This window comes from Monodelphis domestica, chromosome 7 (genome assembly GCF_027887165.1).
Source record: "Monodelphis domestica isolate mMonDom1 chromosome 7, mMonDom1.pri, whole genome shotgun sequence".
NCBI classification, from domain to species: Eukaryota; Metazoa; Chordata; class Mammalia; order Didelphimorphia; family Didelphidae; genus Monodelphis; species Monodelphis domestica.
Window position 1 is genome coordinate 155,076,092 of NC_077233.1, and position 25,876 is coordinate 155,101,967.

Sequence of the window (25,876 nt, forward strand, 5' to 3'; positions counted from 1 at the left end):
GCCCCTTCTGGGAGTGTGGTGGGGGTCGGATAAATGGCCTCAGGGGGCCGCATGTGGCCCATGGCCCGTAGTTTGGGGACCCCTGCTATAGAGGGTAGAGTATTATCCTCAGAGTCAGGAAAACTTGTATTCAAGTCCTGCCTCTAAAAATTTAGTAGCTGCATGACCATAAGCAACTTCTCTTTGTGCCTCAACCAATTCTTAAAGTTCTAGATTATAGCTCTTTTGTGAATTGTCTTGGTGGAAACAATCCTCACATCAAGGAAATCTGGGAACCTTGATATTTTGGTGTATTTTTTTTTAATAAATAAGGAGTGGAAAAAATTATGGATACAAATCTATAGAGAAAGAGAAAATACTTGAGTTGATAATATATGAATCTAGGAAAAATATGTATAGTTATAAACTCATAATATAATAAGGTAATAAATTTAGAGCTGAAATGGATCTTAGAGGCCATCTAGTTCAATGTCTTCATTTTACAGACGAGGAAACTTTCAATTAAATTCTTACTCTCAAGTATCCCATATCTGCCCATATTCCATTCTTCCCCATTCCTTCCCCCTCCGCCCCCCCCAGCACAATCTCTGTCCATAGTATGGAGTAGGCTGGGCAAAAATCCTAGTGGTTATTCTCTGGTTTTGTTTTTGTTTTTTATTGCTGGAGAATGCAGGTGGTAAAACCTGTGAGTTTGTCAATGTGGGTGACTCTTGGTATGGAAGTTCCTTCCTTTACTACAGACTGGCAATTTTCTGCGCTGCTAATCTTAGAGTTGTGGGGAGGGGCTGTACGGGGAGGCTCAATTATTTCTTTATGGTCATCCAGCTAGTATAGGTCAGAGACAGGGCTTGGAATCAAGTCTTAGTGACTCCGAAGTCAGCACTCTTTCCACTATACCCTCTTGCTTCTCTCCTTTGCACAAGAAATTCTTTGAGTTTACTGATACAATATTACTCACAGCAATATGTTCCAAATTTATTCTTGCCTTTTTGCTTGATACCATATATATATATGTATCACATATACATGTAGAAATACTTTGAAATGGCACAATGTTATGTGTCACATATAACAGTATTTATATATATATACACACATATACATATAAGAATGCTTTTTTGAACATATGCTAATATATGTATATATATTTTAGAAATACTTGAAGTTGTTTTCACATCTAACAAAGATCTCATTTGATCTTTCTAGCAATCCAGTCTAGTAGGAAGAATAGATTTTTGTCCTTTTATAGATGGAGAAACTGGGGCCACATATCTAGCCAGTGTGGAAGGAGGACTAGAACCCATGTTCAAGGCAGTTTATAAATGAATTATCTTGGGGGCAGTTGGGTAACTTGAAAGCCAAGCCTAAAGATGGGTGTTCAAATCTGACCTCAGACCCTTCTCAGCTGTGTGACCCTGGGCAAGTCACTTAACCCTCATTGCCTAGCCCTTACTGCTCTTCTGCCTTAGAACCAATGTACAGTATTGATTCTAAGACAGAAGGTAAGAGTTAAAAAAAAAAAAAGAATTATCTTGTAATGCTTTATTTTGAACCATTCATACAGGAACTCTTGTCTTACACTGTCAGTGTGATTCAAAATTTATTAAGTGCCTACTATGTGCAAATCATGGTGTTAGGTGCTAGAAGAGGGGTAAAGAGAGAAAACAATCTGGAGTTCATCAAGCTCACAGAGCTAACTAACCTTTTATTAGTGTCTGAATGACTTCCTTGTGCCCCATTTCACAGGCTCGAAATAGTGGTGTATGCTTCATAACATCTGTAGCATCCACCTGAGCATTGTGGTCCAATAATAACTTCACGGTGCTGACATGGCCAGAAAGGGCGGCTGCGTGTAAAGCTATGAAGGAGGTAAAGGGGGGGGGGAAGAGAACATGGAAGGGAGAGAGCAAGTGGAAGTGAGAGAGGGGAAAGGAGAGAGAATAAAAAAATCATGAAAGAAGGCTTTAGTTTCTTATTAGTCTCTATATACTTTTTCCACCTTAATTCCCTAAATTCAAATGGATTTTCATGGCCTCTGATTTTTTCTTAGCTACTATCATTTTTCATCCTTTTTACTCATGGGTATCAGGGGTAGTTAGGTGGCACTGTGACTATAAAGGTGGGCCTGGAGTCAGGAAATCCCGAGTTCAAATCCCACATCAGACACTCACTAGTTCTGTGATCTTGGGCAATCACTTAAATTCTGTTTGCCTTAATTCACTGGAAAAGGAACCGGAAAAAAACACTTGAATATCTGTGCTATGGTTCTTTGGGGTCTCAAAGAGAGTCTGACACCACTGAACAACTGAGCAATATATCACCCAAGAAAGTCGCTTCTTTCCTTTTCTTTATCCTTTTCTATCTTCACTATTCTTGACCTGTAGTTTTGTTTGACTTTAGTTCTCTTTCTACTACAATACTTTATAGCTCTATGTTAGAGCTTTTTCAAAGGCTTTAAAAAAATTTCCTTTTAAAATCCACTCTGGGGTCAGGTAAGGTGGCTCAGTGGATAGAGAACCTGGTCTGGAGATAGGAGGTCCTGGATTCAAATCTTACCCCAGATACTTCCTAGTTGTATGACCCTGGGCAAGTCACATAATCCCCAATTGCTTACCACTCTTCTGCCTTGGACCATACTAAGTATCACTTCTAAATCAGAAGGGAAGGGGTTTAAAAAAATCCACTATTAAGCTATCTATGGACATCCCATAAAAACAGAGGATCACAAACTTTTGACTGCCATTCTTGGCTAGCTTATTAAATAAGCTCCTTAAGGGTAAAAGTTGTTTCATTTTAAAAAATATTTATATTTCAGTTCCCAGCACATGGTTGAAATTTAATAAATGCTTAGTGATTTGCTAAATGATTTGCTAAAAATGCTAAAAAAATTTGCAGAGCTATAGGTTTTTGGAAGAAAGAATAATGGGAAAGCCAGAGGAGATCTTTTTGGGGCAGGGTTATGTTTATGAGGATTCGGTGTTCTTGGGTAATATTTATGCATATGGATTTACTTGTGTTTTCCCTTGAGGAATTCTTGTACTCCAGGCTATGCTGTGAGTTGGGCACAGTCTTAAGTCTTGGGCACAAAGGCTGGTAATTGTGTCTTTTACAAAGCCTTCTGATTGTTCCCCAATTTTCTTGAGTGTACTTGTGTCAGATGTTGGGGGACCCTTACAGCTGGTCTGGGACCATGACACAGAGAATGTTCTGATAGATAAGATACTCATAGCTATGGGATATCTACAAAGAAGGCACTTAGAAGTGCCTTCTTAGGTGCCTACTTAGAAGTCAGAGACCAGACAAACTTCCCTGGAAAATGACAATTATGACATTTTTACTCCCACCAAAAGTATTACACTTCTTTCTTTTCTTTTCTCTCTCTTACCTGTACCTCCATATTTATCTGTCATGTTGATATCAATGTCCAGTTTTAAGCCCAGCATTGTCCGAAGGACATCGTCACTGCCTTTTCCTGCTGCCCACATAAAGGATGTTCTTCCCTCGAGGTCTGAGTCATCCTTCACTGAGGGATGTTTCAAAAATACTTCCACTGTCTCCTGTAAGAAAACTTCACGGAGTGAGTTTTTTGTGTCACAACACAATGACTGTTGTGACAGGAGAAGTTATCAGATATTATTGTATAACGTGATAGCTTTTGCTTATGGGTCTCCCTTTCTTTCTTCCTTTACCAACTATACAATACAATTTCCATTACGAGTTATTACCCTTAATACCTATATGGTAGGTACTCTGTGCGATTGACTAGGGTTTCCTTATTTTTCTGCAACAAGGAAAAGGCATTAAAGTTGTCCCCAGTACTTGTTTGGCCAGTGTCTCCCTTAATGCAGCAACCTGGTTACCCAAGGGCAGAAAAGATCCCACTTACTTGGAATTGGAGCCCCTCTCACTTGCTGGATTTGGGGGGACCATGGGAGCCATCTAACCCTGTCCTTGTGACATGGTTCCATGGAGGGGAGCTGCTTCTAGAGAAAGAATCACTCTTCTATTCCTGTTGTATATCCTTGCTGTGTGAGGGCAAAGTAAACCTCTTTTTAACTATTCAATGAGTTCTAAGTGCCCCAGCATGGGACAAAATGGCAGTTATCACCCCTTATGTTATGCTGTACTATACTATATGGTCATTATACTATACTATCTATACTATACTATACAGTCTTTAGTTATAGTCTACCCTACTAATCAATATGCTGTAGGGAATAGGAAACTAGCCTCAAAATGAGATTTTCCTCCAAAACATACTGATTATGTGGCCTTGGGCAAGTTACAAACTCTTACTGCTCTAAGAAACTAAGGTGGTTTCCAGATTTTTTGGTCTCAGGCTCCCTTTGCACTCTTTTTTTAAAAAAGGATATTTTATTCAAATTCCAAGAAATAACAATTTTCCACATAAGTTTTCTGAAGTTATATGATGCAAACTGTCTTAATCTCTCTCTTCTTCCTCCCTTCCAGAGATGGTAAGCAATTTGGTACTCACATAATATATATCATCAAAATCCCCAAATAAAAACACAAATAATCTAAAGTGAAAATAGTATGTTTTGATCTATATTCTGACTCCAGCAGTTCTTTCTCTGGAGGTGGATAACATTCTTTGTCACACGTCCTTCAGAATTGTCCTAGATTATTATATTGCTGAGAGTTGCTAAGTCTTTTACAGTTCCACACAATGTTGCTCTTACTATGTACAATGTTCTTCTGGTTCCGCTTATTCCACTCTGCATGTCTTCATATAGTTCTTAACAATTCTTTCTGAAATCATCTTTTTCATAATTTCTTACAGTACAATAATATTCCATCACCATCACATACCACAATATGCTCAGCCATTTCCCAGTTGATGGACATCCCCTCAAGTTCCAGTTCTTTGTCACTCCACAAAGGGCTGCTATATTTTGATACAAGTAGGTCCTTTCCCCCCATCTTTTTAAAAATATCTTTGGGATACAAGCCTAGCAATGGTATTACTGGATCAAAGGGTATGCCCAGTTTTATAGCCTTTTGGGCACAGTTCCAAATTGCCCTCCAAAATGATTGGATCATTTCACAACTTCACCAACAATGCATTAGTGTCCCAATTTTGCCGCATTCCCTCCAACATTTATCACTTTCCTTTACTATTATGTTGGCTAATCTACTTGGTGTGTAATCAAGAGTGATTGATACTCTTAAAAATTTTCCCCCTTTAGACTCTTAAAAATTATTTGACTCACTAAAAAGCTCTTGTTTTTATGGGCCAAATCTATCAATATTTACCATATTAGAAATCAAAATATCTTAGTATTATTGTGAAAATAGTTTTGACTTTATGGACACTAAGCTGATTAGGAGTTGCAGAGAAGGTGCAGATTTGCTTTGGTGGAGGGAGTTTCCCTCAAAAGTTCCCTATTCCACAAGTCCAGTCCTCATTCCTATTTTTTATCACGCTATAAATTTCTGCAACACCCCCCCCCCCCAAAACAAAATAACGCCTTGCTTTCTGTCTTAGAAGAGCAGTAAGGGAGAGGCAATTGGGGTTAAGTGACTTGCATTGAATTGCATAACTAGGAAGTATCCAAGACTAGATTTGAAACCAAGATCTCTTGGGTCACAAAGAGTTAGGCATGACTGAAATGACCTAATGGCAGCAACAAAAAGCCATACTATGATTCCAAGAATGACCTAAGCGATAAGTGAAATCTGGGATTGTAAAAATAGACTCGAATCCAGGACTTCAATCCCCAGAAATCCTTGCTCCACTTCCCCAGAATGCCCTCTCATCTCACTGAATTCTCACCTGGGCCGAGAGCGAGATGGGGTATTTAAACCTGGTTGTGAATTGGCTCGGTCTCTTTTGGTCTTCCGTTTTGGAGCAGATGTGTCTCTTTCATGATGTGAGGTTATCTTGTCTAGGCCTCTCTGGCCTAGGCATGTGCTTTCTTATTCTGTATTTTCTTTAATCCTTAACCTTTAATAAACCTCTTAAAAATATAATACTCCTTGCAGAGAGAAACTAATTTCTACCTGCCTCAGTCTCCCCTAAATTTTAATCTTTACAGTATGTTGTTGAGAGAATATAGAACCCCAAAAGGAGATGAGCCAAACATGAAATGAGAGCAAAGTTTGACAGTTTGAGTGCTGCAGCCGCCTAGATGGCCCTCTGCAGCACTCTTCAAGCACTGCTTATTCTTCTCACTCAGAATTTGGGTGTTAAGCATCTGAAAAAAGGGTAATGTAACATAGTTAAAAGAGTACTATGAGTGTATGATTTGGGGTTTTGGTTTTAAAAGATGACTATTACAAAAAGGAATAATATGGAAGTAGGTTTTGAGTGACAATATATGTATAACCTAGTGAAATTGCTTGTCAACTCAGGGAGGGGAAAGAAGGGGAAAAATTTTAAAAAAGAACGAAAAAAAGAATACTGGACTTTGAATCAGGAGAGAGATTCAAATCTTGCCTCTACTACTAATTAGACGACTGACCTTGAACAGATCACTTCCTCTTTCTAGGTCTCAGTTTCCTTCTCTGTAAAAATGAAGGTGTTGGATTAGGTGATCGACAAGGTACTTTCCATGCGTAATAAACACTAGGAATCTAGAACATCCTTCCTGATCACGAGTGGGGAAATAAAATCAAGTGGCAGTGCAGAAAGTCATAGAATATTGGGTTTGGAAGGGTCTTCAGAGCCTCGCATGCCCACCCAGACCTGAAAAAGAATTCTCCTTGAGAAGGGTTGCTCTAGTCTCTTGTAGGGGAGAGCCAGGCTAAACAGTCCGATTCACTTTTAGGCCGATGTAATTGTAGGAAATCAAAGGCCTCTGGAATAAATATGGCATCCCAGCTAACTGCAGTGGAGAGCTGCCCTACACTGGGGGATGCTTAATGAACACCAACTTCAGGCTGACATTCAGGAGGATGATGAAACTGCCTAGTGGCAACACGGAACGAGTCCTTTAAGCTTAAAGCTTCACTAAGACTTTTATGTATATGCACACAGCTACACTTTAGTCATTTAATACTTGAGTGAATTTATGATTTCATTAGTGTGGATATTCTCTTCACTGGGGGAAGATGGTAGCTCATCCACAGTTTTTAATTCTCGCCCATATCCTTCCATAAATCTTTGACTGGATCCACCCAACATCCCTCCTCTAAGTCTTTAACATTCCGCGGGTACTACTACTGCAGCGCTCAGGCTGTGCAACTAATTCTTATTCTTTGCTCTCGTTGTGTGCTTGGCTTGCCTCCTTTTGTGGTCATATATTCTTTCAACAATATCCCATAGCTCACTTATTGTATATCGTATTCTTGGAACCATGGCATACCTTTTTGTTGCTATTGCTGAGTTGTTTCTATCATGTCCAACTTTTTGTGACCCAGTTTGGGGTGTTCTTGGCAGAACTTTCAGTAGTTTGCCATTTCCTTCTCCAGTAGATTAAGGCAAGCAGAGGGTAAGTGACTTGCCCAGGGTCACACAGCTAGGAAGTGTATGAGGCTAGATACGAATTTAGGCCTTCCTGATTCCAGGCTAAGTACTCTATTCATGGAGCTGCGTAGCTGCCCTAATTAGTGCCTACTCTGTGCCTTGGCACATCTCTGCCTCCCCGTTTCCCTGGCTCCTTTCAATTTCTCAATTTAAGTTCTACCTTCTAAGTATAAGAAGACTTTCTCAGTCTCCTCTCTGAGAGGACCTCCAGCCTAGTGTGTCTATCTTGCTGACACATAGTTGTTTGCACGTTGTCTCCCTCATTAGACGGTGAGTTCCTTGAAAAGAAGGGACTGGTTTCTGTTTTATTTTGTTTTGGAGTGGCTTTTTTGCCTCTCTTTTTATCCCTAGTGCTTAGGGCAGTGACCTGCACACAGTAGGTGCTTCATCAATCCCTTGTCCCCAAACTTCAGTTCTTCAGACCTGTGCTATTCCCAGATTTGCAACTACACCATCCAACTGGGCTGGGAGAACATCTGTGGTAGAAATAGGAATTTTTTTTTTTCCTGGAGAACAACTTGGGAATATTGAAAGCACTTCAGTTTCCCCAAAGTCATTGAGCCGGCTCTTATCTCCTATTCAGTCCTGAGCACATTCCTTGTCTCCGTACAATGCCTGACCCAAACACAGAAACTAACTCAACGGACTGGCCTTCCAAGTACACGCCATAGTGTGGAAAAACACAGTTTTCATCCATTTAGTTTTTCCTGATGGTTTTTTGATTGAACTCTTTTAGAAATCATGGATCATCCTGAAGAAGCCCGTTAATATTATGGGCCTTGCCGCAACGAACACAATCTAAGCACAAAGCAGAGCCCCTGAAGTACTGGCCCGCCTGTGTGGCCTCGGACAGATCACCTCCACTTCATGGGCTTCAGTTGCTTTACCTTCAGAATGAGGGAGTTGGGCTAGATGGCTTAGATGATTTTATCAAATCAAATGACATTTTTGCACGTAATCAAGAACACAAAAAATATGTACATCAACATAGTTTCTGTCTTTCAGTCAATTGTGTGACCATAGCGGACTTCTGGACTTCTGAATAAAATATTTATATAATATAACATTAACATAACAATATAAATAGTACATAGTAAAATATTTAGCTCAATTGTGGAGGGAAGATAATTTTGTTAGTTCACAAATGGAAGGGGATTGATTATTCAGCAAAAAATAGATGTGCATGGAATAAGAAATAATTATAATGGCAAACATTTGCTTTAAAATTTACTAAGTGCTTTATATATATGATCTCATCTGACTTTCATGAGAATCCTGTGAAGGAGGTGCTATTATTAGGCCCATTTTACAGGTGAGGAAACTGAGGCTGAGGAAAGTTAAATGACCTGTCCAAGGTCATACAACTAGTAAATTTTTGTGGCAGGATTTCAACCCACAAGTTTTGCTGACTGAAAGCCCAATACTCTATACACAGATCACTTAGCTGCTATTACAAATGATTGATGTGAAAAAGACAATAACCAGATAATAATAAAAAAGAATAGATCATAAAAATTTGTGACATATGTGATAAATTAAAAAGCTGTCATTTTAAATATGCAGGTTGTTATCAGAAAGTCACAATAGTAATTTCAGGCCCACCATGAGCAAGTGGTCAAAGGATATGAATAACTTTCAAAATATGTAATAGTTAATTGTTAATAGTCATTTGAAAAAGTGCCCCAATTTACCAATAATCAAAGAGATATAAATTAAAACAACTTTGAACTTGCCACCACATACCTAGCAAATGGAAACAGATAATTAAAAGCACCAAAGTGCAATGCTGGTTTGGTTGTGAAGAAACAGGTATATTCATCCATTACTACTAGAATTTCAAACGTAAAATGTTTCTTGTGAGTAATTTGGTAGTACACAACAGGATTTACAAAAAACTTTTGTGTCATCTGACTTAAAAAAATTCAAATGCTAGGGGCATCTGGGTGGCTCAGTGGATTGAGAGCCAGGCCCAGAGATGGGAGGTCCTGGATTCAAATTTGGCTTCAGAATAGCTGTGTGACCCTGGGCAAGTCACTTAACCTCCTTTGCCTACTTCTTACCCCTCTTCTACCTTGGGGTCAATATACAGTATTGATTCCAAGACAGAAGATAAGGGTTTAAAAAAAAGCTGAGAAGGTAAAGTTATAACTTGACAGTTAATGATACCACCTTTGGGGAGAAATTCATTTTTTCTCTGTTTTTTTCCCCCCCATTCTTTTGGCATTTGGGGAAATTCTCTTTCAATGCTTTTTACCCTTTTTTTTTTACCTCCTCTCTGATTTCCTTGAGTGTGTCCTTAGTCTCATCTGGATTCTTTTCTTGATTTCAATCTATTTAATGCTAATTCTATCTATTCTTCCAGACTGAGGTATCAAGAATTCAAATGAGGTAGTTTCATTGTCACTGATGATAAAAATAGAGATCTGTGGAAATACTGGCAAATTTGCTCCATTCTATATCTATTTGTTCTCTTGAGAGTTTCATCTGTGAGTACTCTTGACTTGCTGAGCCTTAAATGGTGCTCACACTAAGCTTTCTGCAGGCTTCCGTTGTCTCTGCCATTATTTATAAGGTAATACCTCTCACCACCACCAGCCATCCCTTTGAAATTATTGTCCCATTGGTTACCAATCATTTTAATAAAAATGTGTCCATTTCACGTTTGGTAACTGTGGTGTTTCCCATGTACAGTGCCTCTAACTCTCTGGAAGGAAGTATTGCTGATACATAGGTGTGAAGCCTCTCTTGGACTAGCTGGCTTCTGAGAAGATTTATCCAGGTTGTCCCTCATTTAATTCCATTCTCTTTAGTTATAAATTATAATCAATTGATGTTCTTGGATAACTTCCTTTTGATTGCTCCTGCTCCTTTGGATTGGGTTAGGCAATTATGAATTTCATTCTATAATAAATTAAAATGCCAGGCTATGTCTTACCCCAGAGGAGATAGTCACAATCAAGCCAGGAGGCAAAATTGGCAGAATATTTGAACACTCAATGAAACTTCTAAGTCATAATCGGCAAATGGATATATCTTTCTGGACATTCTTCATCCCCCTCAGTGGGGTTAGAGAACAGAAGTGGCCAGGAAAGTACCAGAAGACAGCCAGAGATCAGCAGCATTCAGAAACTTAGGGAGTAATTAGATCTAATTAGATAAGTGCTTAGCAGGCAGCAATGATGGGCATATTTCTGTCCTTGCCTTAATTTCTTAGTAAATATCTTTTCATAAAATACAATTGATATTAATTGGTTAATTGAGGAGAGGTCAACTGGTCAGTTGCCATTGGGGAGATGTTGATGGGTTTTTGACTTTGGGGGAAATATACTAAATGACTTATGTACAGTAATATTAGAAAAATCTCCTAGTCCCTTAAGGTTACCCCTAGAACCCTGACGGAATGTGTACCTAACTAGTCATGCCCTAAGGACATGACTGCTCACTATGAGTAGGGCCCGGCAGAGTGAGCCCTAGAGCCCACTGATTTACCTTTATGATGTCTATATTATAGATCAATTAGCTTTCTGGACAGTCATTCAAAATTTTGCCAGCCGCCTCTTCAGTATATTTTGTAATGTTGGGTCTCTCAAAATCATATTTTGATGACAGTGAGAAAGTGCATATTGATCATTTTTCTAGCCTCTTCCATCTCAACACACAATCCAAGAAGCACAATTTAGGATTACCACAGCATTCATTTATAAATTGCCATAAAATAAATGGATTCTCTAAGCCAAACAGAACTGCAATCTAGATCCTAGACTTTAATGAGCTCAACCTCTCGTAAATATTTAGAGTGGATGGGAATTAAATAAAGCAGTCTCCATCTTGCCTAACCTGTACCTTAGCAAGATTTTCCTTGATAACATATTCTATAGGTGGTTATCTAACCTTTGCTTGAAGATCTTGAGGTGAGGGAGGGCAGGGAAATAGAATCCTCCAACTTTCTGAGCTATACATTCGACTCCTATTACCGCTCTAATTATTAGGAAATTTGGTGGATCCTTTAGGCAGAATTTATCGGATGGCATAGATAAGAATTATAGTCTGAGAAGGCATGGAACTGAAGGGGGACAGTGGATAGAGTGCCAGTTCTGGAATGAGGAAGACCTGAATTCAAATCTGGCATGGGACGCAGGGCTTCCTCTGGACACCCCAAACCCCAGAGACATCCCAGGTCAAAAAGTAATTCCTTTTCCCCTTGCGTTCCTGTAGTGTGGAGGGAAGGTGACCCTGAGCAATAGAAAATGGATAAGGAAAGGCTTCCAAAAGGGGCATTCTCTTGTGGCCTCTCCCAGCTTTCTTAGGAACACAGATACACACCTCCCAGGTCTACTCTGATAAGCATGGGGTTGTGTCTAACACGTCTGATCACCACTTGAACTCCAGGGGCCATCCTTTATGCCTTCAGAAGCATCATCTCATCTCCTCTCTGGTCTTGTGGACACTATAGTCCAGAGGGTTTAAGTAGCCTAACCCCCATCTCCTCTGGGAGGCAGTGTTCCACCTACTCCTGCCTCCCAGTCATTTAATTGAGTAATCCAGCTTACATTCCATTTAATAAAGCTCAGTTCCTTTTTCAGCTAACCATAGGAGCATGTCGTTCCTGACGAGGGAACCTTCTGGGTCCAGGATTTTACTCCAAACCTCTCCCACAACAAATCCAGCCTCTGACCCTAGTTTTCTGGGTGACGCTGGCCAAATCGTTTAACCTCCCTCAGCCTCATATTCTCCACCTGTCAAATGGGGATGCTAATAACAGCCTCCACCTCCTCTGGTGGTTTTGAGGATACAATGGGCTAATGTTTGTAAATCCTTACACAAGTGACAGCTGTTACTATTCTCAGAAAAGAAAAAGGATACACAGTAGGACTCCTCTCACCAGTGTTGTATTCGGGCTGCTTTTAGAAGGAGGAAAAAACAAATCAACTTTATAACTTCATATAATCACGGAATTGGAGCTAACTTTGCTGGTTAACTCGCCAGTAGCTACCACGGATGCCACGAAAGGTATCATTCCATATTGTGGCTATGAATGACAATGGTTTTCTTTGGCTTTTTTATTTTTAGGGACAAAAGTGTCACTCACTGCCTTCCAGATTGGTCTATTATTCACTGAAGTGATCTTAAAATGCAGGTGTACATAAGCCTCCCACAAGCCTCTGGAGGTCAATAGCTCGGTCTGGAAAGCCTCAAAGAGTTCATTGAACCCCAGGAGAATCCATCCCTATAGGTGCTCTCCAGAGTGTACTCAATGTACATAGTAGATGAGTGAAAACTTCCTTTCTTTCTGAATCCAAGAAAGTTATCATTAATAACTTCCTGGGGAAAAGGGGAAAAGGAAAAGTCAGTTATCAACTGCAAAGAGAGTTTTCGGTTATTTACCAAGTTGTGGAGCCTGAAAATGTGCATTTTGGACTACCAGAGGGAAGAAAAGGTAGAAAGGGAAATGAGAGTGGGAAGGTTCTTTGAGAAAAAAAGTCCAGAGAACTAAAATGTAGTTTAGATTCCTTTACAGTGGGAAGTCAAAAGAATGATGCCAACTGGAAGGCAATCACCATTAGGGGAACTATAGCTATTTACGTAAATTTCCTGGTGTAAGTCTGAAAACCCAAAAAGCAAGTTTATAAATGATTGAAAAGGCTTCTGTGAATCAGTTTCCTACCAAATCAAACTGCAAATGTCTAATGACAATCCTTACCTCTCCTTTGGGGCAGGGCTGGAGGGAATGTGGCTACAATTACATACAGAAAGGATCAAGAGAAAGCTGGGTTGGATTTATTGGAAGATGACATAGTAAATACATTTTATGTGTTTTATGTGCTTGCAAGGAGTGTATTGTGTTTCCTTGCCCACGGATGTCTAAAAATGTCTTATCTTTTCCTTAATTGATACTTAACTGCATCCGGAGTTTTAATGTATTTGCTGAGTAATGATGGGTGGTTATTTGGGAATGCAATATTTTTCAACCTCATAACCATAAAAATGGCTATTTCAGAATTCTCTGACTTTATTCTAGTGGGGAGGTATAAACATAATTCTAAATAATCTCTTTTCTTCAGTGTAAGATCTTCAGAAGGTATGCAATTTTTGGGGTAGGCTTAAAAAACAAACACACCACTTTTGGGGGATGTTTTGACCAAGGGGGACATTTCTGGGGGCAATGAGCAAGGTCAAATCTTGACAAAATCAAATTTACATCACTTAATTGACTACTAATGGCTCATTTTTGTTGTTTTCTGTGCACCTCTAGCCAGAGATTTCATCAGTTGGGCACATTTTATAAATGATAAAAGTTTAATTGTGGCTTGATGGGCATTTTTCAAACCAGGGGATGTAAACCCTAGATGGGGTAAAAGGGTTCAAGGGAGGCAAAGAGATTCAAGCTGTGGTGCTCAGAAAATGTGTACCATGATTATAAAATCAACTCTCCAGTGGGCATATTATCCCAAACAAATCTTTCTTTATTGACAGCACCTACAATACTCTGCTTAATTACTTGCTTTGTTGGGGGAAGAGAGGTGGGCTCCTCATCCTACTGACAGCATCTGCTCTGCTTAATTACAGGCTTTGTCTCCCTCACGAGCTGGGGCTGAATTTTCTCTTACTCTACAGCACAGCTGGTAAGACCTTTGAAACACAAACGATTAAGGAGTCCCAGGTCAAGGGAAGGTCTGAAGGAGGGCATCTCTGCTTGGTTTGGCACCGACAGAAAGCAGCTTATCCCCAAGGGGAAAGGGGAAAAAATGAGCAAAGCCCAGAAACTGCCTGATTTTTCAGGTCCTTCTAGACCAACAGAGCAACAGTTATGGTATGGCTTCATTATTTGTATTTGTAGTTAACTTCCAGAACACACCCATGGGCAGAGGACAAGCATGGAAACACCCTGTAAAGCCAGAGAGAACATTTTGGATTATTCATCATTTGGGTGGTCCAGGATTCCCCTCTCCTCTGTTAGTATGGATAATCATTAGTTGATTCCATTTTGCTTCCTCTAAGTTGTCCTACGCATTTACCAAGACTGACAAATTTTTCAGTTCACCTTTAAAAGTTTCTGAGCTATAAAAGAAAAGTATAAATAAGTGTAGTGGCTGAAATTGACAGAATTAACTTCCGAACAACAAAGCAGAACACATCGTTTGTGGCCTCATAAAGAAGGGGGATGCTGCTCCCCACGACTACCACAGTTACTGGATCGATTGGTATAATGATTTCAGATCACCTGTCTTAGGTGTAGGATGGGTGTTACAAGAGGTGGGAGAATTCGCCTCCTTTGCTTTGCTCAGGTGAGGGGGCTCTCTCTGTCTGTAACATCATATCTGCTGTTGTTCTCAGCTGATAGTGTCCGTTATTTGACTAACTGTTCCTCTCAGTACTGCTTACTCCTCACTCCCACCTTTCCTTGCTTTTTAATTCTCTGTTCCAAAGGATAGCTCTCTGGGTAGGAGAGACATGTGCATTTGGGAATGATGGTGACTTACAAATGAAAGATTGCAATAATTGTTTTGAAGAATATATCTTACTGCAAAATTACTCTGGGATGCATAATGGAGTGGCGTTGCTCCTTGACTATCAGATGGAATGGTTCCCAACTTGTTTCTTTCCAAAAGAAGATGGACAATTTGTGCATGACCTAAAAAAAAGGAAAAAAAAACAACCCATGACGTGATTGTCATAACAGACCAGTAAGATTCAATAAATAGATACATATATATTCTAAAATGGTTTGTTTTTTAAAGTAATTTGTTAAAAAATCAAGATTCTACAAAGACCTGTCTTTAAAAAATCTTGATGATGTTTTTTAAAAAAATGAAAATTATCTTGATTTGAAAAAAAGAATTTAAATATGCATATTGGTTCAAATGTATACTGCACACACACCCTCCCCCTCAAATTTGGCTTATACAAAAGCCTGTAATTACATTCTTACTAAGAGAAGGATGACAAAGTAACCAAGACAACAATGTGAATAAGAAGAGAATAGAGATGGTAAAAATGCATAAACCATCTTTATTTGAATTGGAAGAGATGTGAGAAAAACCTGCATGGTAGTTTTTACATGATCATTTGTTCCATTTATATAATTTTATTATTATTTTTTAAAGCAAGCTCATTTTTAGGGGTATAACATACTCAGAGACTGGTATAGTAAATCTCTAATCATTAAGGTAGTTGTTTCAAAGATTATCATTAAGGAGAGGCATATTGAAATTTTTTACTAAAGCTAGGGTTGTTAGATGAGCCAAGAAAATGTAGTACAAGTTTAAACAAGATAGAATTTTATATGTGGCCTTTGAGACAGGACTGGATTAGTAGAGAAGGTGTCATCATTCGACTGCTAACTTGAAGAGTAGCTAGTCTTCAAGTAGTATATGAAAGAGCAGAAGTAGTTTATTATCCTAGAAACTTTATATGGAAAGTCCTTTGATTGATTTTCTGGTAGTGTTCCAACTGTGTTTGCAGGAATAAAAGGACAAAGCTAAGGCTTGTTAGCTTTTCTTTTAACATTCTACTTAAGACCTCTACAACATGGCGGATTTTCACATTACTCCACTAGTTTTCCATCATAACAAGAATGAGATACTTGGAAATATAATATTAGAAACATACATAAAAATGTACTGATTTGGAATTTTTAAGTTGATCAACTAGATTTTATGAGAAACATAAAATAATAGAATGAAAGTTGAAAAACTCTTATTTTATATTTTGAAACTCAATTTAAAAATAAATTTAAACTTAAATTTTAGGGGGCATAAATATTGAGAGGCCACTTGGCTTAGTAGAAAAGTACCGGATACAGAGTCAGGAAAGAGAGAACCCTGGTGTGATAGAATCCTGTTTCAACTATTTATTAGTCATGAGACCAAGCATGAGCTGGAAAAAATGAAGATAATGCAATATAAAAGTATAACACCAGAAGTCTGGCATGATGAGAATATGAGATAGCATCCTTAAAAAGTTATAGAAAGTTTAATAAGTCAACTAATACATAGTGTTGATTCTAAGCCAGAAGGAAAATGTTTAAAGAAAAAAACTTACATGAAGAACTTTATAGATATCCCTGTTAAATGTCATTAGTGTTGGTCCATAATATTTTATGATTTTCCTATTTAATTCTTGATCATTGTTTTGAAACCAATTCTAGCTTTAAATCACTCACAGACATAAGCCCTCCATGTCTTCATCTCAAATACTGTTAAAGTACAGTATACAACGGGGCCAATGACAAGATCCCAAAGTATTCTATATCAATAGTAATAATGCTTTTTAGATCTAGTTCCTAAAAAACAGTCTGAATCTACCCAAGTCCTACTTTCATTGAGCCCATATTCCTCTAGTTGGTTCACAAGTATATCATGAGAGATGTGTCAATCAGAGGCTCCTGATTGGTCCCTATGGTCCCTGGCAAGAGAGATGGGGCAAGACTGTATCTAAGATAACTGGTAACTGATCAGGAAGAGGACTCCACATTCCTCCATTTGGTTCACAAGAATATCATGAGAGATGTGTCAATCAGAGGCTCCTGATTGGTCCCCATGGTCCCTGGCAAGAGAGATGGGGCAAGACTGTGTCTAAGATAACTGGTAACTGATAAGGAAAAGGAGACTATTCAACAGACTTTAAAAAGAGCAATAACTTTTATTCTCATTCTTCTCTCTGAATATGACACTTGGGACTCTGCAAATGTCCCGAGCTTAAGACTTGTCAAATGTCTTATTGATTTCTAGTTATATAGTTTCCATTTCTCCCCAGATTTTACAGTCCAGAAGCTTTGATCAAAAAATAAGTATAAAATAACCATTTAAATGGCTAGTAGTTGGTGAGTAACATTCAAAGAATAGTTGGCGAGTAACATTCAAAGATGTTAACATCATAACTAAATTTCACAATAATTTCAAGGAAGGTCAGTTTAAATTAGAATAATTTATCATATAATTCTATAATATTATTGTATAATTTTGGGTTACTGGCCAATAAACCCAGTATTTGTGAGCATGTGTAGGGTGTCTCAACTGATACAATCGCCAGGGGAACTTTGGATCATGCATAGATGTTTTATAATTGGTTCCAGTCTTCTAAATATTTGAAGAACCTCACTGAATTGACTGATTAGTTGGAACTAAGAGGGTATTTAAAAGGAACTAGTCAACTAGAACCTGATTCTTTTTTAGTGTGGCTTCTCCTTGACTGGTAGCATTCCTGAAAGAGATAATGATATAAGAAAAAAAGAGGAACCCTCCCCAAAGAAAGCAGAGCTGTAATCAGAGAAGCATTTCTTCACTTCATAATTTGTTCTTTCATTTTAGATGTAAGTTTTCCATTTAGGTGGATGTTTGGGAGTAGAGCCCATGTGGGGTTCTGAAGCCAGCTTATCTAACAACACTGCCCAGATGAGTCAGGAGCAAGCCTTCCAGACTTAGACCACTGATAGTTGAGACAGGGACTTTATCCAGCAGTCAATATTTTCTATCTGGATTTAGTAGGACCAAATCTATGTAGAATATATGTTAAATTACTTCACTCACCCATTGTAAGAACTAATCGATGCTGCCAGGTTAAAATGGACCTGGAATGCCAATACCTGGCAGCTAACAGTGGAATAGAAGGAAATAGGGGTTCTAGACAATGACTATAGAGAAAAACATTTCCAACCCCTTGGTGGTGCACTTAGAACCCTAAGTGGAAGACGCTGCCTTACTTAAAAAGGTAAAGTGAGGTCTCGAGGTCTAAGTGAAAAGCTAAAATGCCTGAGAACAGCTGCTATCTTAAGTAGGCATCAAAGTAGGCATCTTTACACTCGCGATTTGCTTCATAAACACTTTTTACGATACCATCTCAAAATCTGAAGTAGAGTTCTAAAAGCAGAGTTCAACCCAGTCCCAGAGGAATTTTCATTATTTTCAAATTTGCTGAGCCTCAACTAAATAAGATTTTCTTTTTTTTTTCTTTTCAGGCTTTTCTCAGGAATCTCATGATAGCTCTGATGAATCCAAAGATATACTCCATATCATATTAAGACAGATTTTAGATGAGGGTAAGTGGCACAGTGGATACAGTGCCTGACCTGGAGTCAGGGAAGATCTGCCTTCAAATTTGGACTCACTTCCTGTGTGACTCTAGGTCTCTCTCAGCCTCTTTCTTCATCTGAAAAATTGGGATAATAGTCTCATTAGCCTCTCAGGGTTATTGTGAGGATAAAATGCAGTAATATATTTAAAGCTCTTTGCAAACCTTAGAGAGCTATATCAAGGCTATAGGTTATATTTATTTACATAATTTATTGGTTTAAAATGTGTGGAAATATAAGAGGAAATAGATTATGGGAGTATTTGGATTTCGGTCTAGGTCACTCTCAGTCATCCTTTTTCATTTTGGAAATTCCTCCCCACTCCCCCAACCCCAGTACAACACAGTAATCAGTGGTAAAGATAACTGGGAACTCCATTTGCTCCAGTGGAGGTAGTATCACATACAACAAATAAAAAGGAGGCGAGTAATTATTGACCTACCAGGAATGGCAAAGCTGTTTTGTGATAAAAGAAAAGCAACTGATTTGTAAGACTACCCACACCCTAACAAAGCAAACCCAAAGATCCTCAACATTTTTTAAAGGGAAAACCAGTTTTGATTAAAAGTATTCATACCATGTGAACAAGGGGAGAAAAAGGACATGTGTTTTCATCTGCTGGGTGGCGCCGTAGTGTGCAGAATGGTGAGTCTGGTGACAGAAAGATCCAAATTCAAATTTGACCTCAGATACTAGCTGTGTGATCCTGGACAAATCACTTAACCTTTGTCTGCCTCAGTTTCCTTGGCTATAAAATGGGGATGATGATTATAGCACCTCCCAGGGTGGTTGTGAGGATCAAGTGTGATAAACCATTTACAGTAAAGGCAGATAGATGGCAGGCTCTTAATCAATGCCTTCATTCCTACTATGCCCATTTAAATGTAAGGGGAGTAATCCAGGGAGCCCCTCCTCCCATCCCATCTAATCTCCTGGGACTAAGCTTGTGCCCTGTGTTCTAGTCTTTTGTTAGTGGACATTTGAGATTGGTCTTCATGGTCCCTGGTGAGGAGGAAGAGGAGGGCTGTGCCCAAGATAACTGGCAATCAGCAGGAAGAGGGGGTCCCTCAGTAGGCTTTAAAAAGATAATCAACTTTCTTACTCACTCTGCCCCCCTCTGAGATTGACTCTTGGGCCTCTTCAAGGGGTCTACGAGAATCCCAGGGACTGAGGGGGCTAGAGGAGGGCTCTCTCTCCCTTCTGCCACTTTCCTAGTGGCTGCTATGGCTGACAAGCTACAACTCCTCCAGCTGTTCTTTGATTTCTTTGGCATCTTTCTTTTTCCTTTAGCTTCTTTCTCCTTAACACAAGCCCTACCTCCTGAGTGATCCAAGGCCAGGAGAGCTTGGCTGTCTTGGGAAATCTGCCTGACCAACAGGAAGCTCTTGGCTCTGATCCCCCCTGCTCATTGGGCCTGCTCAGAAATTATCTACAGAAAGGCACACACTACATTTCTTAGCAAGGGAGTTTTCCTGCTGTTCTGACCATGTTGGAAAGGCCCGTTTTTAGAGGTAGCATTTAGGATTAGTTCTTTTCATATTTTAGAATAAAATTGTCCTCCAGTGGAAAGTAAGCTCCAGGGCAAGGACCATTTGGGCTTTGTTTTTGTGTCTGCAACAACCCCCAGCGTAGTGTCAAGTATCTGGAAAGTGATTTAAAAAATGGGTAATGAGTCGAGTTGAATAAAGGCTTAGGCACCTCTGATCCAGGGGAAAGGATCCTCCAATAGGGTTAAAAAGTTGACAACTGAGACCTCTCTTCATCACAAGGATAGGCCAAGGGAAGAGGGAAAGAAGAAATGAACTTTTTGTCTACCCTGGGAAGACAAAGCAGGTGCTTCCCAACTAAACTTGTTCATTTCCTCATTTTATTTTATTTTATTTATTTATTTATTTTCAAACCCTTACCAATACTGTATATTAGCTCCAAGGCAGAAGAGTGGTAAGGGCTAGGCAATGGAGGCTAAGTGACTTGCCCAGGGTCACATATCTGGGAAGTGTCTCAGGCCAGATTTAAACCCAGGACCTCCTGTCTCTAGGCCTGACTCTCAATCCACTGAGCTTACCAGCTGCCCCCCTTCCATTTCCTCATTTTAGAGATAAGGAAATTGAGGTACAGAGGAATTAACTGACTGACATAGCATAGCATACTGCTAGCAAGTGGCTAAGTGAGGATTTGAATCCAGTTCCTCTGACTCCATCTGGGCTACCGCATTGAGCCTCTAAAATGAGATTAAAGGTGTTAAGGTACCTGTAGTGGCAGACAGGGTTAGGATTTCAAAAAGAAAGAAAGAGCTTTGGGGGGAGTATTAAAAGCAAGGAAATGCTTATGGGTCCATTCGATTGTAAGCTCTGGGAGAGAAGGAACAGTCTTTGTTTTTCTTATTTAAGTCCCCAGTGCTTAGGACAGTACCTGGCATATATTAATACATGTTTATTGAATTGAATCTTAATTTTTTTCTTTCCCAAAGGTGAGAGAAATAATCTAGGTAACTGCTTTTGGTTTCACCTCAGCAAAAAAGAAAAGGAGATTTTAAAGCAGCGATCCATGTCGTTTCTGCCTGTAAAAGGATGCCCTGTTGTCCTGCTAATCCTACCCAAAGTTCTCAGAATTTCAGGAAAAAAAATATTTCCCCCCCAGAACAATGTTGCAATGGAAAAGAAATTAAAGTTCTACCACAGGAGAGCAATATGATCTCACTGTGGCTCTCTAATGTCTCCATTTCCTCATTTGTAACATGCAAAGGTACTAGGGGTTGTTGAAAATGATTTCTAGGGTGCTTTCCAGCTCTGTGAATTTGTGACTTTCCAGATGATGGATTTGTTTATTACTAGTAGTGAGACAAGGGAATCTGGGACTTCACTGGGCAGTGTTTAGGGCCTTATCTGCTCAGTTATCTTTAAAAGGACCAAAGTTATCTTTAAAGCAGGACCCACTCCTGCTTTGTGGGAATCCAGAAGATTCCACTTATAGAGCCTAAACAAACACTTCATTTGTCAGGAATTCCTGGAGATGGGGGAAGCCAAGCTGAGCCAGTGTCTGAGGAGATTGGCTTTCTCTTAGTTTGTGAAGCCTGGTGGAAAGGAGAGGCTCAGATGACAAGCTCATGCGCTCTTGCAGACAAGGGTGCTCTTACGCAGAGAGGGCAGCTTCTTACAAGTTGAAGAATCTAGAAAAATGATATGGCAGTACTCTGGAAATGGCCATCGCTATCAAAATAATGTTCATTTCTGCCTTTATTCCATTAATGCTACACTGACCCTGGGATGAAATCACCTCTAGAACAGCCCTTGTTGGAAGAAGCAAATGCAAGGATGTTGTGCATGGAGATTATAACAACATATTGATAATAGTAGTAGCTTGTACTCATGTATTTCTTTAAGGTTGGCCACAGTGTCACTTACCTTATGTCATTTGGCCCTCACAACATCCTTATTTGATGGATAATATAATTATCCTCATTTCCCAGATAAGGAGAATGAGGTGAAGAGAAATTAAATGACTTGTTCAGGGTCACACAGCTTCTAAGGAAAGGAGGATTCAAACCTGGGTCTTTTAGACTCTACTTACACCACTCCATTCACTAAGCCTCTGATTCATCGATTTAATTTAGAAGTCTGCCACTCTAAAAAATCACTGCCTATGCTACCAGGGTTCTATTGCCTAATGGTTTTTAATATGAGGAAAGGCAAAAATCTGAAAGAAAAAAAGAAATCACTCCAGTGACCCATGGAGCTGCCTTTGTTGTTGTTCATTCAGTCATGCCCAACTCTTCTTGGCTGCACAGAGTCTTGCATGCCAGTCTCATCCATGGGGTTTTCTTGGCAAAGATGCCAAGGTGTTTTGCTATTTCCTTCTCCCCTGGATTAAGGCAAACAGAAGTTAAGAGACTTGCTCAGGGTCCCACGGCTAGTAAGTGCTGAGGTCAAATCTGAACTCAGGTTTTCCTGATTACAGGCCCAGGACTCTATCCACTGGGCCACACAGCTTTTTCTATCTCTTTTAAGATTTGATAATCCACCAAATTTGTTATAGATTACAGTGTTCAGAATCTGCCTGGGTTTTATTCCCATGCTTTCCTTCCACAGATGAAGTTTTTATTGAAACTGACTATTTTGTTCCTCTATTTCCATGGAAAATCAACAAAAGATTCTATGTTGTTCTGTTTCCCCAAGAGGAAAACATTCTTATCAAGTATTTGGGGTTTATTTTAACATGAACTTGCTTTGTGTTCCTGCAGTTACGATAAGGGAAATAAACAGAATGCAAAGAAGAGAAAGAGAACAAGTAAATAGTCCAAAGGTATTATCCTTGGTAACTGTGCATGGGATGATGACATAAACTGGTGGTTTCAGAACCAGTTCCCAGGAAACAGGACTTGTAGGAATGAGAACAAGCTCTTCAGGAGAGGCAAAAGACCTAAAATGGATCTGGTCTGAATTTCCTGTTAAGGGAATTGTTACCAGTTGGGGGGTTGGCAACATTAGAGAAATGGATTGTATTGATAGTAGGAGAAATCTGTTTCCAAATGATTTGGTTACACCATATTTGTGGCCCCAAATCAACAAGATGAAATTTAACATGAATAAAAAGTTACATTTAGGTTTGAAATAATCAATTAATGAATAGGCTGGGAGAGCCTGGGAACCGCTCCTTGAAAGAAGATGGGAGAGAAGTTCAGTTAGTCACAGGCTCTATGAGCAAGGAAGTAGAAGGCAGTATGAGAAAGTATGAAGTATGAGAAAAAAGAAATATAGTATATGATTTGGGTATTCTAATTATGGGAATTAATAACTCCACTACTTTCAGACATCTCCAACTGGATGCCCTTAAATCATAAAACGAAATACATTCTGTATTGGCCAAACCACATTTGCAAAGCTATGTATAGTTTTGGCATCATCACATTTCAAGATGTTTCCAAAGAATGGAAACCAAGATGTTGAGAAATCTTGACAGGCTATCATTAATCAGTGGAAGGAGCTTGGGGTCGGGAGGGAGCAACCAAGTCTGGTTCTACAACTTATTTGCTATCTGATCATGGACTCTTTCTTCTCCCTCATCTCCTTATCATTCCTATGCCTTCCGCCATTATCTCCTCTTTCACTCTTGGCTGGCATGATGAAGTGACCTTACTCCTTATCAAGGCCAACTTCTTTACTGCTCAAGGGATCTCATTCCTTCCTTCAACAAATTTGCTCCCCCTGTCATCCCCACTCTGTAATTTATTTTCAGTCTCTCTGTTTTACTGGCTTATTTTCTGCCTACACACACGCCCATGTCGTCTTGATCCTAAAAACCCTCATTTGATCCTTCCATCCCCACTAACTATTGTCTTGTATCTCTTCTGCCCTTTGTAGCTAAACTTTGGAATCTTTCCCTTTTCTCTTTCCACTCTCTTTTTAACACCTCCTAATCCAGCTTCTCTTCTGATCATTCTACCTAAACTGCTCTCCCCAAAGTTAATGAGGACCTCTCAACTGCCAGGTCCAGTGACCATTTCCCAATCCTCAATCTTCTGGACCTCTCTGATGCTGCTGATCACTTCTCTTGATACTCTTTTCTCTCTAGGTTTTTTGGCATATCGCTCTCTCTAGCTTCTCCTCCTGCCTCTCAGACTACTCCTCAGTTTCCTTTGCTAGATCCTCACCAGACCTCACCTTTTCTCTATAGGGGATCCCACAAGGCTCTGTCCTGGGCCCTCTTCTCTTCTCCTTCCCTACTAAACTGTGAACTACTCTACTTGTAGTAATAGCCATCAGCCCCCACGGGTTAGAGGATCCTCTCTGTGTTGGTGATTCTCAAAGCTACTTTCTGGCCCCAACTTCTCTGCTGACCACCAATCTCATATCTCCAATTGGCTTTCAGACATCTTCCATGGGATGCCTTAAATCTTAAAATAAACATGTCTAAAACAGCACTCATTACCTTTCTCCCCAAGCCTTCTCTTCCTCCTCTAGCCCCTTACACTAAAGGGGAGCACAATCCTCTCAGTCCATCAGACTCCCAGTCTAGGAGTCATCCTGGATTCCTCACTGCCTCTCACCCTACCATATCCAGTCTGTTTTACTAAGACCTGTTGATTTTACCTTTGTAACATCTCTGAATCCCTCCCTTCTCTCCTCTTTCTCTTTGTTTTTTGAACCATAAAAATGGGATAATAATAGCATCTGCTTCCTAACGTTGGTGTGAGGATAAGATGAGATAATGTTTCTAAGGCACTCAGCACAATGCCTGGCACATAGTAGATACTTAACAAATACCCAGTTCCTTTCCTTCTGTATTTCAGAGGCTGATAGGTAGATTTGCAGTAGGCCTGGAGTAAGGAAGACCTGAGTGCAAATCCAGCCATAGACACCCAGTGGCTGTGTGTCTTTGGGCAAATAATTTAATTGCTGTTTCCTTTAGTTTCCACAATTGAAAATAAGGATAATGATATCTACCTCCTGGGATTGCTATGAAGATCAAATGAAATAAAAATGGCAAAGCTTGGTGCTTGGCACATAGTAGGCATTATATAAATGGTAGCTTTTATTATTATGTATATGGACACATAAGTGTATGTATGAGCAATAAATTACGATTATGGTGACAATGTTGCGCAGCTAGGTGGCACAGCAGAGAAAGCACGGGGCCTGTAGTCAGGAAAACCCATCCTTCTGGGTCCAAATCCAATCTCAAACACTTACTAGCTATGTGACCCTGGGCAAATCACTGAATTCTGTCTGCTTCAGTATCCTCATCTGTAAAATGAGTTGAGGAAAGAAATGGCAAAACACCTCCAGTATCTTTGCCATGAAAACCCCACACAGAATCTTTCAGTCAGACATGACTGAAACAACAGAACAACAAGAAACGATGACAATGTTCTCAAGCTTTCAGTTCAGTTAAACAGATAAATAATAATGTTGAGTTTAAAACGAGAGTGAGAAGATGTGTTGTAGGACGTGTATTCCTGTCACTTTACCTTACAACAAACTGTAGTTCCACAAAACTCAATTTTTTCTTTGCTTTATTAATTCTTGCTCTTTTGCAAGATTATTATCTTCCAGTTGCCTGATTCTGACCTTTAAAGACTGGTTTTCCTTTTCAGTTTGGTCTGACCTATTTTTTGAGGCTTCGAGCTGTTTCTGCATTTGCATATTTTGGTCCCTCAGATTGCTGAGTTTCTTTTGCATTGTTTCCCATTTTTCCTGCCAGAAGGCTTCCATCTTTTTGATAATTTCAGATTTAAATTCTTCAAGAGTTTGTGGAGAATTTCCATTTCTTTTGGAAGGTTTTGGAGCATTTGTTTGTGTTTCCTCTTCTATCTCCTCTGT

The 25,876-nt window shown here is 39.4% G+C and overlaps 1 protein-coding gene across 3 annotated transcripts in view; it reads right to left on the reverse strand.

The window, feature by feature from the left end:
* INVS (inversin) overlaps positions 1-25,876 on the reverse strand; it is a 233,030-nt gene that overhangs the window by 52,701 nt on the left and 154,453 nt on the right. For all 3 annotated transcript variants that reach the window (XM_007498992.3, XM_001364441.4, XM_056805897.1), the window contains exons 7-9: positions 15,010-15,119; positions 3,386-3,557; positions 1,703-1,858 (exon numbers count right to left, since the gene is read on the reverse strand). In XM_007498992.3, coding sequence (XP_007499054.2) covers positions 1,703-1,858; positions 3,386-3,557; positions 15,010-15,119 — 438 coding nt within the window. The remainder of the gene's footprint in view (positions 1-1,702; positions 1,859-3,385; positions 3,558-15,009; positions 15,120-25,876) is intronic.